This window comes from Epinephelus moara, chromosome 8 (assembly GCF_006386435.1).
Source record: "Epinephelus moara isolate mb chromosome 8, YSFRI_EMoa_1.0, whole genome shotgun sequence".
Lineage (NCBI taxonomy): Eukaryota > Metazoa > Chordata > Actinopteri > Perciformes > Serranidae > Epinephelus > Epinephelus moara.
In genome coordinates this window covers 36,141,938-36,159,845 of record NC_065513.1, presented here as the reverse complement: position 1 = coordinate 36,159,845, position 17,908 = coordinate 36,141,938, and the positions used below count along the sequence as shown (strand labels likewise).

Here is a 17,908-nt window from a genome sequence, read left to right as displayed (position 1 = left end):
TGACAGCTTGCAAATAGACATTTCGTTTTTCTTGGAGGGCTCAGCCACGGTAGAATTCTAGCTTCACAAATTCACCAACATGTGAAGCAAATCCAGATCCTACATCACAAATTAACACCTTGGAAGGCAGGACTAGTTCAGGAGAGTTGTTGAAAGCAGAGTGAGCCAAATCAGAACAAAAACCTCTATTAATGTTAATTGAACTATATAGGCTGCCACCAACTCGCATATTGTGATGATGATTATCTCGTCCATTGTGAACCGCACGTGTTATGGAATAACAATCCAGTGTTTGTGTGTTAATGGATTTGATGGAGCTGCATCAAGGGCTCTTTTGTGCCTTCTGGAATTGAAAAGTCTGAGGAAGACAAATAAAGCTAAACAAAAGTAGATGGCAAAGCCTCTGAACTCTGCAGCTGGATTTTAAATGTATTTGAAAAAAAGATGCTACCCAGATCTTATTAATTACAATGAAAGGTTTCCGGAGTTAACGAGGTCACTCGTGCGCTCAACAGGTGCGAAATGAAAAAATGGAAAATTATACAAAGAAAATAATTTGGCTCGCTGAAATAGAATAACAGTGCTTTCTTTTAAGAATGGCGGTAAGAGCAGAGAGGGCAGAGGTTCTGGCATCAGGCCACTTGGTTTGTTAAAACTTTCTTGCTCATGCTTAAAGGGACAGTTCACCCAAAATCGAAAATACTTATTCATCCTCTTACCTGTAGTGTTGTTAACCAGTCTAGATTGTTTTGGTGTGAGTTGCCAAGTGTTAAGCGATACCAGCTGTAGAGATGTCTGCCTCCTTTTGAATATAATGGAACAAGATGGAAAAACTCAACAGCAGTGTCTCTTTCCAGAAATCATGACCCGGTTACTCAAGATAATCCACTGACCATTTTGTGAGCAGTTTCATGTAGGAACTATTTTCTTTCTACCACCTACCCCCATGTCACTGTGCAGAAGGAAGCGTGCATCTATTCAAGGACGAGAGGCTTGTGCTTTTGACAGCACAAGATGAAAACACTAACGCCAGGTTGGGGTGCCCACTACCTCACATTTACAAAGGTAGTATCCTTGCAGCAGCTGCCGTGGGTTCGAATCCAGCCTGCAGCCCTTTACTGCATGTCAAACCCCATCTCTCTCCCTCTCTCACCCTTAATACTGTCCTTTAAATTACAAAGGCAAAAAAAGAAAAACCCTCTAATGCCGAGTTCACACTGGATGCGGAAGCACTGTTTATCCATGGTGCACTGCCTGCTTGCTTTTGGCACCCTTGTTATCCCGGTTGGGCTGTTCACACTGGACATGACGCTGAGCGCCCAGGCCAGCTCACAATCTGTAACAATAGTGTCCACGTAGCGAATCTAGCAAGAAAACACACTGAAAACATATTGTAAAGATACAAAGTGTGTATTAAATATGATATAAATGGTCTGACTATGATAAATGATAGAATATGCATCTCGTGCTTCCACGCACTTGTCAGTTGTGTCTAACCAGAAAGAGAGACCACATGCAATAACACTCACAATCACACACCGAGAGAGGAAGAATATATCTTTCTGATTTTTTTGTGCACTCTGCCTAAATGAGTTGAACTCTTTTAGAGACAAGATGCCTCCTGCCTTTTAAATATGGAACATGCTTTGTGTTTAGTTACATTAAATCTGCTCCACACTTGTAGCTGATTTGAATTTCAGATGCATTGCAAACAAAGACTGTTATCTAAATACATCTCATCTGTGTCAGTGTGACCTGGGTCTCTTGACAGATCACAGAGTGATTGCTGTTACTCCGCGTCCCCTTAGACCCCCTTGGGTCCCCTTAGAATGAATGTCATGCACCTGTAGGGGATTTGTTTATAGTAGACATAGCTAGCTTAAATAGCGACGAGCCCTCCTCGGGCCCTGCTCCTAATTACTACAGCCTTTAAGGGTACTTTGATAAACTTTTGTTCCCCATGCTGCATCTGTTTGCTTCTAATAATATTGTGTTTCTAAGGACCCCGTGCACCTAATTGACTCTTGAGCCTTTACTTAGAAAGTACAAAGAGCCACAAGACAAACAATTCTGCTGGGATCAGGCAGCAGCTATGCAGCAGTCATTATTCTTTAAAGCTCACGTCAAGATATTTGTCTTCAGTGTTAATGGATAAAACAAAGGATAAGCTTCTGCATCCAGAGATTTTTTTTTTTTTTCATTCAAAAAGCAGATGTTAGTTGCCGTAGCGACTGGCCAAGTGGAAGCTTTAAAACAGCAAGTACCACCCGAACATACTGTGTGTGTGTGTGTTTGTTATTGACAGCTTTTTGGCAAAGCTTCTCCGCTGACATCACCCCCTATTAAAAAGGCACAGCTGATACACTGATTCAGTGGCAGCACTAAAGCACCACATAGTGGACCAAGGAGAGAGTAGCAGGGCAGAATATAACAGCCTCACCTCATCATAAAACAAAGACACACAGAGTGACGTAGAGGCAAAAGTCTATTTATTGTTATATATATATATATATATATTTTTTTTTTTTGTTATCCATTTAATCAGCTTTGTGAACAGGAAAAAAACAAGTAGTCAAGATTTTGAGGTTCAGGTGCAGAGTGAGAGGACATAAATATTTATTTCATCTGCTTGTGAAGGTTTCATTGGATCTAAAATATTTTCTTAAAGTATTTTATTATACCTCCTATATTTGATTGGCTATATTTAATAACCCTTTTGTGCCTGCAACTAAAGTTTCTAGAGTTTTCAAAACTGGTCAAATCATTTGGCTGAAAGTGAGTTTTTCTTTCAAAGCTACATCTCGTCTCAGGGCACATGGGATGACTGTTTTTTCAAATGTACCATGATTCTTATCTATGAACTCATAACAAGTTTAATATCAAAGATATACACACACATGCAGTGTAAATAAAACAACTATATGGACACATAACAATAAACAGTGATAGCGTTTTTCTTAATTCAGAAGTCCAGACTTTGACTATTGATAAAAGTGTGATTTTTCATGTGATGTAAAAATTTCCAAGGTGTACCGTTAGATATGTACCAAAGGTGTGCCCATACTAGATTTCAAGTTTTTAGATCAATCAGAACAATTGTTGTGTCACTTTTTCTTGTCATACTAAATCTAGTCTTAAAGGATAACTTCGGTATTTTTCAACCTGGGCCCTATTTCCCCATGTGTATGTGTGCGTATGATTCATAGGTACAACTTGTTTTAAAATTGGTTCAGTATTGAGGGAGGTGGATGCAGCCGGCAGCCGCGAGGTAGATATGGGGGCAAATGCGTCCCGTATAAGTTTGCGCATAAAAAGTGCTTTTTTCCGCCACTGACCGGTTCAGATTGCCAGTGTTATCTCTGTAAATAGCATACTAGACGTTTCCCTGACCCTTCACTTCCTCTGGGGACAGAACCTAAATCTGAAGTTGTCACCTCAGACTACCGATAACTCAGATGAGCTTTTTTCAGATTTGTTGTCACCATACTAGAATTTCTAATTTCGATACAGTAACTTTAAATATATCAATATTCAATACCATTTCCGTTGCCACTGGGAAAACATTGATATTTAGGGCACACAATTTTGTAATTTTTTTGTAAATGATAAACATAACAAGGCTATAACAACTATGGCAATGACGGCTTTTCTTTTCTTTGTTAGTAGGAGAACAGCAGAATGCCCCTAGTAAACATTAACAATAAGAGACTGCAAGAAAATGCGGCTGGTACCGGAGTTGTATTGATACCGTGGAAAATGAGTACTGAAAGCGTTTCAAATATTTGGAATTACTATGTATGGATTAATTTATATTTTTGAAAACACTAACTTCCACTTGCTTTTATAACTTTATGTTAATGTTTATGTTTGCCTTCCTGTTTCCGAACTTTCCCCCACTTTCTTTTCCTGCGTGTCAAGAATTTTGTGGCAGTTTTTTCTCATCGTCTCAGAAAACTTGAGTTTTTAAACATAGTCACACACTCCCAATCCACCTGAAATCATCATTTTTTTCTTCAGCAGTAAATCTCTAAAGTTAAAATAAAGAGCAGTTCCTTTCCTAGTAAACTTTACATCTTCAGTTCATTTTATTTGCGATACAGAAGCACTTGAAGTCCTCCTAACTTTCTTGTCTCCACAGTAAAACTCCAGACTCCACGGTTAGCATCTCATTAATTAGATTATTTCACAAATGTAATTAACCTGTCTCTCACTCCTGCCACGCTTGTAACTGCAATTTCATACTGTGAAGAAGACAAAGCGAAAAAGAAAAACATATGCTTCATTAAAATCTGTCAATATGGCATCCAACAAAGTCATCTCACACCTCTTTGTCTGACGGAGGAGTGAAACATTTTCATTTACAGCATAATGACTTAGATGAACTCAGCCACATTGTCTTGTTTTTCTTCACTGGATTGTGGCTCGGCGCTGTTCACTGCGAGTCTGCTGCGGTTTTATGTGCAAATCTGACAGCTTAAGGCACAAAAGCTGCTCTGTGTCGATGATACAGAAGATTCTTTATCATATTTTGGCATGCGATATCATTTAGCTTATGGCTTTGTCCTCCAGCCTTCGCTGTGTGTGTGTGCGTGGGTGTGTGTGTGGTCGGACCCAGTCTCCAGATCCTCATTACTACTCACCACCTTGTTGCCAGTGGACAGGGGGCACCCAGGCATCCGCCCAGCTAGTGGCTGGGCATTCAAGACAGGCTGGCATCTCCACTGGCAAACTATCCATCCACTGCAGTGGATCTACCACAGAGCACAGAGCACAAGTGCTGTCAGAAAACCTGTCGTCCTCTCATTGCCTCGAGTTCAGAGGGCTGGTTGGACGCAAGGAAGGATGAATGAATGGTCTGATGTGCAGTAGAACATGGGCTTTGTAGATGTATGGGTAGTTAAATGGAGGATGGATAGAAGTGCTGTCACAGATCAGGATCAAGACATCAGTCCATCAGGATCATTTACGCAGTAAAAACCCAAAACAGATTGCCTGGGTGAAAAGTGAGAAAAGATTTAAACAAGCTCAGTTTGAAATATAATTCATCACACTCAAATGTAAGTGATTATGTGAGTATAGAATATGTTACAAAGTCAGTACAGCCAAGGTTGGAGAGTGACGATTATAACATCAAAGCCTACTGTTGGATGCGGGGGTGGAGGTGAGGTTATTAAATGCTTTAAGAATGCTGTACGAACAGCAGACGTAGCAGTAAGTCATGGCTGCAGTTACAGCAGAGTTTAAAAGGATAATTGAGGCATAATTTTACCTCGCAGAACACAGGAGCTGCTGATCTACTGCTGCCTCGATCTGTAGTTTGTTTGACTTATTGTGTGACTTTGCTAAATCCGAACTAACCCTTTAAAACTCCAAAGTCACATGAAAGCATACAGTTATACAGCACGTGTCTTTGAGAGTTTGTAATCTGATGTTTTGATATAATTTTGCTGTTGTTAAACAGAGACCCCTTTTACTTCAATTCATCAACAATTTTCTCAGTTTTTGGATTATTCGCTCACCTTGATGTCATGCCAGAAATACAAAGCTGTCTTTCTGAATTCAACACGACACAAAGTGAATAATTGATATTCAGATGGTCATTTGGGGGGTGGAGTATTCTTATAAGACCAGCCAGTATCTTTATGTGGGTGCTGCCTTGTGGCCATTACCCCGGCAGGGACTAAAAACACCAAGGGAGTATACTATCTAGTGAGCACCTTCAATGTGAGGGAACCAACCACTATGCCAGGCACTCGAGGCCATCAGGGTAATATACTGGTGAACTGAGCTGGTTAAATATCACTTTATTGAAACTATCTTCACTAAAGCTGGGTCACTACGTAGCATGCACACAGACTTCCCCAATAAGACTGCCTCCCATCAGGAGAACAATACTCTTGAGGCTATTATACCATAGCACCTTAATCACATGCTGTTTCGGGAAGTTAATATTCCAGTATGTGCATTCAGAGCAGTTATCCTGGTGGACTCTGGGTAGTCTACTTTCTTTGCTTATCCGTCTTGCCTTTGTTTAATGAGTTTGGACAACAGCCAACAGGTCCTAACCACAAACCACTCAGCACAACTAAACCACTTTGTGATTTGGCTTTTCTTGTCCCTTTGCTACAAGCTTCTTGTTTGTCCGGGGAGAAATCTAATTCAGCTGTACACAGGGTACAACTGTGGAAACACACGAAACAATGCAACTGTTGTATACTTTACACAAGTTTGCGACTCTGCTCTGCCCTGCAGGATGAGTTGGAAGCACCCACCCACATGAAATCAAACCACAGACCTGCCATTATCATGCATCTGGTCCAATGTGCTAATCTCTGTTTGTCCACATGGTGTCTAAACCAAACGTAGCTCTGAATCCATATTTGTTTGAGATGTGGGTGTTTCTGTGTGACAAGGATGGGGACGGAGAGCCAACAGTCTGCAGATTTTACTCAAATCTTTAACCTCAACTGGTAATTTCACTTGTTAGTTTCTCTCTCTACTTGATGGGGCTGTAATCAGTGAAATCAGCTGGTGGCGTCTTCGATTGGAGTGAAAACCTGCAGACATTTGGTCCTCCATTGCACATGGTTTCCATTCCTGCTGTATGATATTCCACTTTGATTAAAATAGAAACCGAATTCTGCTCTTTGGCCAAATGTGTTCAACAATGCATGCAGCGGCAACATAAAAGCTTTTCTAAAAAGTGCAGCAATAATTGCCAAAATTTTCATCTTTTTTAAAAGCAAAGGGAGTAATTACATTAACGTCCCAGTTCAAGCTTCCATTAGAGTTTCCTTTGTTTGCAAGCCTCACTGGTGCTCCAGCAAGTGCATTAACCTAACAACTCCTCTATGGTCATGCTCATGATTATTCTTCCTCAAAGCATACTGCCTCAGTCTCTAAACAGCCCCCTTTATAATCACACAGCGGCTCCTTTGCCTCCCTCAGCGACGTTTCTTCATTTTAGTGGGCGAGGTGGGCAGATATCTAATAAAAAATATCTTCCCGAAACTGTAATGATTCATCGAGAACAGCAGGCTGAACCTCATTTCTGCACGCCCCCCTCCCTCTTTCTCAGCTTGCCCCCCTTCTCTCTTCCGCTGTCCAAATCCTATCAAGCTGTCATTTCAAAGTCCGGTGTGATTTGGGCTTTGCCCCGGGGTGGTGCACAATTAAAGCTCTGCTTGGCCCAAATAAGGGACACACAAAAACTGCTGGCACCTCCTCAAGGCTTACATCATGCCTCTTTTTTTTTCTTTCCTTCAAACTTCCTTATCTTTGTCGCTGTCTCTCCATCACTCTCTCTTTCTGCTTTTCCCTTTCTCCCCTACCTTCTGTCTCTCCCTCTCTCTGTCTCCCCCACCCTCCCTCGGTTTAATTTCTTAATCGTTTTAATTATTCAAAGACAATTTTGCCTGGCGGTTATCCTGTTTGTTCTGTCTCATTTGGATGAGAAAACACCAGCCGCTAATTGACCAATTAGGCCAGCTCCAGATGACATCATTGTAGTTTGTATGAAGAAAGTTTGTTGCAGACAGTGAGCCAGAGGCGATGGTGTGCATCTCTGTCCATAATTGAAGTATGTCCCCAGGTTGATTTTAGTTTTTCCTCCCGAATTAACACTTAAGTTCTGCTTTGTTTTTAATTAACTGGCAAAGCATCACTTCAGTTGTTTGTCTTTTGTACGATATATAATATCCAATATCAATGAAGGAATGAAAAGAAACTGAATGAGAACACATTTTAAGTTCACCAACAGTACAACAATTAAACTTTTTTCTAACTGTCTGGCAGCTAAAATGAAAGGTAAAAAAGGCTTTGAATGAGTTAAAGAGGAAAATATGACCCCATTTCTATAATTATATATACAAATCTCAGTACTTAAGATCTCACATCCTGAGTAAAGTCAAAATATTAGGACAATTATTCATTTTTGCTGCATTGGCTCTGCACTCCATCAGCTCAGATTGTGATAAAACAGTGAGTCACTATGAGGTGAAAGAGCCGAATTTAAGCTTTAATTTGAGAGTTTATGTTTAAATCCACTGAGCAGGGTATGACTTGTAGCCCTTTTTATACGTCAGCACCCAAATTTAGAGGCAGAAGTTATCATGAAGTTGTCATGATGTTAAATACAAGTCAGTATTAGCTGTGACCAGCAGCTCTACAGCTTATTCTGGCGGCTGGCCAGTCAGTCCACAAAAACTTCCAAACACTGGTGACCACAGTTTTTTGCCCAAGGAGGCTGAAATTTGGCATGGAGGTCACAGGTACTGCAAATTTATGCTTCCTTTTAATATTTGGTTTTGCAAATCCTTTGCAATGATATGAAGTCCACAACCAATAGACATCAATAGACACATAGTATATTCCATGGTGATGCTCTGCAGTGAGCGTAAACTTCTTTAAGCAAGTTTGGCTTTATGTCTTCGGTCTAAACTTCAGCAGCTAAAACATTATTTGTTGAATTCAGGTAACTGATGTGGCCAGTCAAGACAGCAGCGTAACATAATTGTGATTGGCCCCGGTACAGATATTTATTCTTGGGCTCTTGCCATCCCAAACACAAGCACATGCCTTTCGCTAAGCCCCAGCATTTGTAATGGTACGTCAACTTGTCGGAGTAAGCATGGAGCCCACACTGTAACTAACTGCACTCCCTGAAGAAATATGATCATACTTTTGGAAAAATTAAATAGTGATTCCAGAGAGAAGCAGACAGAGGGGTCTACAGTCTGTGTTTCATTGTGGAGACAATGAATATGAAGGGAAACTTTGCCGATAGCTGTGTGGTATCGCAGTGTGTGCAGATGAACGGTGCCAGCAACCTGACCTCCGCCATCTGCACACAATGTGACGACACACAGCTGGTTGAATATCAGCAAAGTTTCCCTGCTTCCCTTCACTGGTTCCTGTACAGCAGGGTCGGTCTTTGTTTCACTGTTATAATCATTAAAAAGCAAAAGCAGCATGTGTATACATTCAGTAGGCTATATCTTCAGTAGCTAGCTAGCTAACCCTACATTTTTCAGGGTATGATTGTGGTTTTGGAACAGGGAAGAAGTGTATATCTTTTTCCAACCTCTCCAGGTAACGAGTATCATTAATACACAATTTGCCCCAGGCACAACATTTAGCTCCAAATCCACAAAACCAGCCTGAAAATGAAAGAAATCTGAAACGGTTGCATTAGAGTCAATGGAGCACAGCTGTGTCATATGGACCCTGGTCTGAACCGGCCTGATGCTACGTTATGATTGGCCAGTCTGCGTGCAGGGGCCAGACTTAGGGAAGGATCAGTTGGGCAGTGGTTGTCAGGGGACGGTCCACCCAACTTGGGCAGCAGCACTGAGTCTAACTTATGTAACAACAGCAACAGAATGTTTGCTAATCCGACAGGGAGTTGGGGCAGTCTGGGATCAGACCCCTTGGGGGTTTTAGCTGGCTGAATTTGAGTTGCCACAGCTAAGGTCTGTGAGTTGTCACCCACTTTCCTCCTGGTGGGGTAAGTCTAAAATACACCGCTGCCCAACGGCCCGCTTCGAAACAGCCGAACTTGTTGTTAATCTGAAGGGTGTCAATCCCATCCTGCAAACCAGCCTTTGATCAGCACCACAGACAGCAGCCAAAGCGCCAAATTTGTCACAATAATCTAACAACCTGCCCTGGACTCAAAGCACCACAACCTAATTTCTCCAAGCAGGAAATAAATCGTCTTCCTACGCTGCACTGGTTGCACCATTGATATTTACGCTATGGAGTCAAGATCATCTTACAGTTTGTCCCTTAAAAGTCCTTGGTTGCTTGGGTGAATTGTTTAAGATATTTGTCCTGTGGCACTGACTTAAAGTCCGGACTATGTATTTAAAGAGATTAGAGTCAACTCTTGATTTGTGCATTTGGAGTTTTAATGATTGAAGTTTGTGTGCATTCTTGCTTTCAGATCCACGTCTGCAGCCTAGAGACAGGCAAACCTGTGGCTTGTGTTGGTGACTCGGTGGGAGATTTCACTTGCATCAACCTGAGAGACAGCCCTCCTCACCTGCTGGTGTGTGGAAACAAAGACAGGAGGTAAAACACTAAGACAACAACAAACACTTTCAGACAGACTGACTCTCTGGATTTATTCAGACATCACAAACGGTTGAAACCGAGCCAAGAACTTAAGCTGAAAGGGACGTCTGTTCAATAGTTTTCCCACAGTGGCACCTGATGAAAGAAGCTGAGGCTAGCGTACTTGCGATGGAGAACAGGTGTTAAGAAAGTGTGTGAGAAGACAAAGCTGTATTCAACTTGTGCATTAGTCACACTTCTCAGCCTCTCTGTTGCCTCGAAAAACAAAGCGTAGTGAAGAAGAAGACAGAGCCGTTGACGTACGTAGATGTGAGACGTTTTGTTCTTTGTGTTGAATAGAGATATCTGTCTTTCTCCATCCTCCATTACCTGGGACACTATACAAGGAAAGAATCTGGCTGTCTTGATCGCATCCAGCGACAACACACACATCCATGCATGTACACACACATGCCACATCGCTAACCTGGCTCTCCAGATGAGGAAAGACACATAAAAGAGCCATTCTCATCTATTCTGCACTTGTTAGCGGGTGCTGCGGTGCATGAGCTGGCAGGAAAAGAAAAATCCCTGGCGCGTCTTCGTCCAAAGCTGCCCCTGCTGTTTCTATTCAGCACCAAATCCATCTGGCTGTTAAGTAGTTGGCTTAAAGCGAAAGACAGACCACATCATATTGTTTGGGTTCTGTTTTTTCCCCCATCTTTTTACTTATGACTCCTAGCAACTGTACAAAATACTCCGTTAAAGATCTTTTGTCAAGTGCCAAAAGGAAATGTTCAGCATTGTTTTGACTGAGGAATTGAAATGGTTGTTTTCTCGCCAGAGCATTGTCAGAATCTTTATCCAACTCCTCTCTGCTTTACTTTTGGTCTTTGCTTTCTGATAGATGTGTAGTTTTGTTGAGAAAGAGCCACACACCAGCTTGGCTCTTCCACTTTGGCCCCAGCTAATGCAGCGCACAGTCGAAAGACAAATGGGGGAGACTGAGGGACAGTCAGCGATCTTGGCCCTCTGACAGGGTGGCTGAAGGCCAAAGCCTAATGCATCCCTTCTTTTTGTCCAAATGAGTTTTGTCCCTCTGTTTTTTGGGAGATCCAGGGAGCAAATGAGCGGTCTTGGTAAGGGCTGTTTGGAAAAAGGCCACATCTGTGCAGACGGGAAAGATGTGGGCTAAGAGCAAAATTGGATACAGTAAGAGAGAGGGAAGAAATAGTGAGTGTCGTACCTGTGGCTATTGGTCACTTATCATTATGCAGGTCTTCACTTCTTGAGTCCAGACAGGAGAACACTTGAAGTCTTGGATTTGACTCAACTTGTTCTCGCCAGTTCATAAACTTTCAAGAGGACCCATTATGCACATTTTCAGGCTCATACTTGTATTTAAAGATTTTACAAGAACACGTTTTCACACTTGAATGTTAAAAAACACTTTCTTTTTTACTCATACTGTCTTTGCTAGAACACCTGTATTCACCCTCTGTCTGAGACGTTTTGTCTCAGCGTTTTCAGGTCTTCTGTATCTGCGCTCTCTACGTCTCTGCACTGTTATGCCAAGAATGAAACACAACACACATAGGAGAAAGCCACATCAGGGGAACTAAACGCTAATGAATATAAGTAGGTTTTGAACCTGGACTTAAAAGACTCAATAAAGGAGATAGATCTGATTGGGTGGGGGATGTCGTTCCACAGTTTGGGGGCAGACACAGCAAAGGTACAATCACCCCTGAGCTTAAGTCTGGAGCATGGGACAGCCAGGAGCCTGGAGTCCAGGGACCTGGGGGGTTAGGAGGTCTGTGATGTAGAATGGGGCCAGACCATTCCTTAAACAGGTGAACCTTAAAGACAATTCTGGACTTTACAGGCAGCCAGTGAAGAGAGCCTGGCAATCTGGTAGCAGCGTTCTGAACCAGTAATCCTCTTCAAACCTATATCTAGCAATGTTTTCATTGCTAAAGGGTAGAGTAGCCCAGTGGTTCCCAAATGGTTCGCCCACTGGGTCCAGATTTCTCCTTATTCATTAGTTCAAGGTCCACACAGTTTAATATACTGTACATATAGCGTCTTACTTTTGATTGGCCATGTCGTCAACTACTTTGCTGCGTCTGTTAAGTAGCTGTTCTTTATTCACTCACTCTAAAGCAGGAAACAGCACTTCAAAATAAAAGCTCTGTGCTGGAAATTCACTGTACTTTAAAACAAAGCGTGGTTTTTAGAAACTTGACACATTTGGAGGTCACTCGCGAACCATTCAGAATGGACCCGCGACCCACCAGTTCAGAACCACTGGAGTAGTCGACACAGATGTGTACATCAAACTCTTGTAGTCTGGAAGAACAAATTGAGAAAAACAAAATTAAGGAGTTTTGAACTTTTGAATTGACACTGCCTTTCACCTGTTGTTGCATTTGGTTTAATCCGGCCTCATTCTTGACTTGATCTTGTAATAGAATATGATGTTCCTCACCCACAGGTTGTAACTGCAAAGTCTGCAGGGCAAAATTTGGCAATACTGTCACTGTGCACTGCAGCAGCCAAAATGTGTTAGAGTCTCGAAGTTATCCTTTCATATGGAATACTACACAAGACCACTTGGGATCATCAAATCACAGATTTACGTCAAACATAATCCTCAGTGTGCGATGATTAATGTCTGGTCCAGCTGAAGGGAACTAACTGGAGTTATCTGAGCCTCTCCCACACTTCTCTTATTAGGCAGAGCTCCTCCTGATTAATGAAGAGGAGTCTGGCCACTGACAGCTCACTGAAGACAGAGCCGCCTCCAACATTAGATTTATGGTTCCCTGTGGCCTGCCAGTAATGCTCAGTCCTCATTGTTTAAACGTGTGCCTCCATCACGTAATGCTACTAAACAAGCAAAACTAACTGCGGACAACAGGACCACAGTGCCCATTTAGCCATTTAACTCTGATTCTTGAAAACATTTGTGGGAGAGGAAATGAAATCTGTTTGAGTCCCCAAAGTGAATTTGATTATGGAAATGAAGTCTTGGAAGAAGGTTGAGCCTGGATGGAGTCATGTCCTGGATGCTTTCAGCTGCAATAAAGCCACAATGACAACAGATGGAGCTGAAGGTCCCCTGGGCTTGTGCTGCTTATAAAACCCAGCAAGCAAAATCTCTGCTGTTATTGCCTTTTTCAGATAATAAATACTAATACAAATGGTATTTGTTATAATAATAATCATCATCATAGTAATCATAATGTCATAAAAGTGCATATAACAAGTATTTTAAAGCAGAATTTATGAAACATACTGTGGAGAGGATGAAACACAAATATCCAGATAACAATATTTATTCAAATAAATACATGGATAAAAATAATAAACACATTAAATACAAAACCAGACATTAAACAAATAAATAAAAAAGATAAGAGTCGGATTAAGTCAAAAACATGCAAAGTCTGTTAAAACACTGATTTCAAAGAGGAAGCTCAGTATGACAGGTTGTCTGCTCGTGACCACAACAGCCAGTATTTTAAATGTGATCAGCAAAATCCTCAAATCAGTTCTGTATTTGTGTTTCCTTTGTGCAGAGATGTGTGACATATGTGCACGTATTGAAAATGGTTTGAATCGTGTGTGTAACAGTTTGTTATCTGCTGTGTGTTGACTCGGTGCCAGACCGAGCACATTTGGCGCCGTAGGCGAGCTTCCCCTGGTGACTAATGAGTTATCAACACAAACTGTCATTACATTTCTATTTGCGCTATTTACATTAAAAATGTTACAGTATATTATGTCATTAAAAAATTAATGGTATAGTATACCATAGAAATGTAATTGAAAGTGTGAAAAAGGTCATAGTGTAGTATGTAAAAAATCAAATATATCATCACACATATCATAGTATAGTCTACCATAAAATTTTCATAAAAACTTCATAGTGAAATTAAGTTATAGTACAGTCTGAGTTAAAAATCTAAAAAGAGAAAAGTCATAAAATGTCATAAAAAGTGTCAAAGTATAGTGCACCATGAAAATGTCATTGTAAAACGTCATAAGAAAAGAGAAGTTGTCGTTGTCATGTTACAGCCTTGTTATATTAGGAGCTAATGACAAATCAACACAAAAGATTGTGCGAATTGGCAGAAATTCATCTTTTTCTTGCATCCTTGCAGAACCCATTTTAAACAGCCAAGTACTAAACCATTGCCGACTGTTCTGACCAATAGTCATCATTTAGGGCCATTAGTCGACTAGTCGCCCGCATGTTTACGATATTAATTTAATTATTAAATGATATATTTTGGGCGGGGCAACACAATGGTTTGAGTTGAAGGTGTGAGAAAGAATAGTATCAGTAACATTGTTAACACTGTGCTACATTACAGAGAAATACAAAACCGTACTAATGAACCTTCATTAATATAGGCCTATATTTTATCTACAAGTGCACGTCACACACTGAGCGAGCCGCCTGTTAATGACGCTGTGGGCTAATGGGCATGTAGCTACTTCCATGTTTCAGATGATACGTCATGTTTGTAGTCGACCAATGAAGATGAGTTTACATATCACCTTGGGTTCGTCCTTCACCTTCTCAAAATGATCCCACACTTTGGATTTCCTGCCCGACATGTTATTAACTAGCCTGTGGAATAACTGCAGGTACCAGCCCAGGAAATTAACCTGACTCCTGTCTGACTGCTGAGCGTGGACACTTCCTGTGTCTGTCCTTTCAAATTAAATTCCCACATGGTCCGGTCATATAGGTTTTGATTTATTTTGACAAGGCGAAGCTCCTAACAGAGTTTCATGTTTGTTTGTTTTTAGAGGGCAGCCCTTGTTAACAGTATCATTTTTGCAGAGTTGTATATAGAACGATCCTGTTGATGTGTTGATCGTTACCATCAGCCTGTCTCATACATGCTATGAATTAATATTTTTACATTTTCATTTTTCACCATACTACATACATTTTGCATCCCCATGCCTTTTATCTGTGTTTTTGTTTTGTGGATTCATTTTTTTTTCACTGTTCCGCAGAGTTTAAATGTTGAACTGCTTCATGTTTAACACCTCCTACTTGATCAGCTCAAATCTAACTTCTGTTACATAGCTTTCTTTTTTTTGCCTCTTCCTCTGACCCACTGTTGCAATACTCCACTTGTACCATAGTGGATGTATCAAGCTTTATCTACAGTTACATTACATCAGTTCTTGTTTTGTTGGTTTCTGTCCTTATGTCACACTTTGGCAGATATATTCTGCTGAGAGGAGATTAAATAATGTCATATTTGGATTAAGTTCAGGGTAAATAAGGCTGGAACTAAAGCTTTCATTGGCACATCTGCTTCACTTGATATTTGTCTTTGGTCTCTTGGCTGAATGTTGAAAGTTCCTTCAGAAGTGAGAATAGTGTCCTTTTGTCTGTAAATGAATGCTCTCTTTGACAAACAGTACTCTCTGTCTCTTGTGCGGTCTTGGAGTTCTGCGTGTCTGTGAGCAGGAAGTGAAATCCCAAATTACCACGCTTCACTGGAAATGACTGATTCTATTGTACTCACTTCACTTCTTATTCTTTTATTTGACTCCCTTTAAATCACTCCAGAGAAATTCCTAAAAAAGAATTTGGCAATATAAAACGTACCAAGTGATAGGCTCATATTGATGTAGTTTGACCCATAAGAGAAAGCATCATGTTTCTCAGCTGACCTAATTACATTGACATTGCACAAAAAAGCACCACATTTCTCAACAGATGAATAATCCTTTGTTCATCTCCGCTCTGTTTCAGGGTGAGGGTGTTTGACCTACGAGCTGGCTCCTCTGTAGCGTCCCTGTACGCCCACCATCTGGGCGTCACCTCGGTGCAGGCAGACGACTGGAAGATTGTGAGCGGCGGAGGCGAAGGATTGGTGTGCGTGTGGGAGATGAGGATGGGAGCGAAGCTGTGGGAGATGCACAACAGGTGGGACTGTCTTTCCCCTGAGTCACTGAAAGAAGATACTCTGATTAAACACAAGTGCACATTAACTGATGAGTGATATGTTTATTTCAATGCAGTTTTGACAAATTCTTTATAGTCTGCATAACAAATATAAGTTGCATACAGGCTTTTATTTTGAAACAAATTTAGTGCCACATGCACATGATCCAAATTAAAGGAAGATGTGATTGTAGCTTTAAGCTGTTCACTTATTAGAAAACATTAAAGGGGAGCTATTATTCCTTATTTTCTGACATATATACTATTACAAGGATTGGTGTTCATATTAAATGTGACCAAAGTTTCAAATAATGAGGTAAATCTATGCAACAGTGCTCTGTTAATACTCTGTTTCCAAGGTTTTTTTGGCTAAAAGATGACCTCATGACAGATTTCTTTATACGGTCATCTGCTCCAGGCACGCTAATACAAGTGTCAACATTACGTAGCCTACACTGCTACATGCTAATGTCAGGGAAACAATTAAACATGGCTGCTGATATTATACACTTATTCATAATTGTGCTGGAACATGTCCTGTTGTGTTTAGAAGCTTTTATTGGTGATTTTAAATGGGAGAAAGTGCTACTATGCAGAGTCATTCCCCGGGTGTAATTACACTGCTACTTGTAGCCGCATATTAACGTCAGTGAAACATATAATCTTGGTTGCTGATGTTATTTCTCCCAGATTTCGGCTCATGTCAGGTTGTGTTTAGAAGCTTCTACTGGTGATTTTTAAGAAGAGAAAGTGCCAATATTCTCCATTACAGTCATTCTCTGGCCACAATGGTGGTGCAGAGACACAAAGGTGCAGTAGACCAAGAAGCGCTGACCAATTAGAGCAGACTGGGCTTTTATTTCATGAAGGGGACTTAGAGAGACAGGCGCTAAACAGATAGTGTCAGACAGAGGGTGAATACAGACGGTCCAGCACAGACAGTGTGAGGAAAATCAAGTGTTTTAAAGAATGTAAACATGCTCTAGTAGAAGCGTTTAATGAAAATATGAACCTAAAAGTGAGCCTTTTTAATTTTGCGTCACATGTAAGGAATAAAATTGGGACATTTGAACATCTTTACATTTGCTCAAGAACTATTTGTACAGAAAGACTCACGCACAAGTAAAAAAAAATATTTATATATTTTCTACTAAAGGTGTTGTTTTCTATCTCGGCTGCAGACATCCTGTAAGGCATGTACACTTCAACACCAGCACCCTCGTAACAGCCAACATCCCGGATGACAAGTCGCCAAGGGGGGCCTGCATCACAGACGATGACCTTACAGCTCACCGCAGGTCACTGCTGATCTCCCTCCCACACTCTTCTTCTTCTTCTTTTTTTAACCTGGAATTTTTCTTGACATCCACCTCCCATTTCCCACAAGACTCTCTGAGTCAGAGATACTCAGTGTGCTCATTCACTGCTTCTCTGTACCTTTGGATTTATAGAAGCAAAGGCATATGCCATAAAAAGTCATACAAAATGCGTAACATAAAAGTCAAGGTATAGTATGTTAAAAACTTTCATAGTATAGTATGCCATGAATATTTCATAACAAAATGCCATCGTATAGTATGCCATACATTTTTATAGAAAATGTCATAGTATAGTATGTAATAAAAAATACCATAGTACAGTATGCCAAAATATTTTCATAATAAATGTCATAGTTTAGGGGCGGCATGGTGGTGTGGTGGTTAGCACTGTCGCCTCACAGCAAGAGGGCCGGTTCGATCCCGGGTGTGGGAGCCCTTCTGTGCGGAGTTTGCATGTTCTCCCCGTGTCTGCGTGGGTTCTCTCCGGGCACTCCGGCTTCCTCCCACAGTCCAAAGACATGCAGATTGGGGACTAGGTTATTTGATAACTCTAAATTGT

The 17,908-nt window shown here is 41.0% G+C and overlaps 1 protein-coding gene across 1 annotated transcript in view; it reads left to right on the top strand.

The window, feature by feature from the left end:
• fbxw8 (F-box and WD repeat domain containing 8) overlaps window positions 1-17,908 on the top strand; it is a 32,644-nt gene that overhangs the window by 13,049 nt on the left and 1,687 nt on the right. Inside the window, exons 8-10 of the mRNA XM_050050642.1 lie at window positions 9,944-10,071; window positions 15,839-16,012; window positions 17,212-17,328. Of these exons, the coding sequence (XP_049906599.1) occupies window positions 9,944-10,071; window positions 15,839-16,012; window positions 17,212-17,328 (419 nt within the window). The remainder of the gene's footprint in view (window positions 1-9,943; window positions 10,072-15,838; window positions 16,013-17,211; window positions 17,329-17,908) is intronic.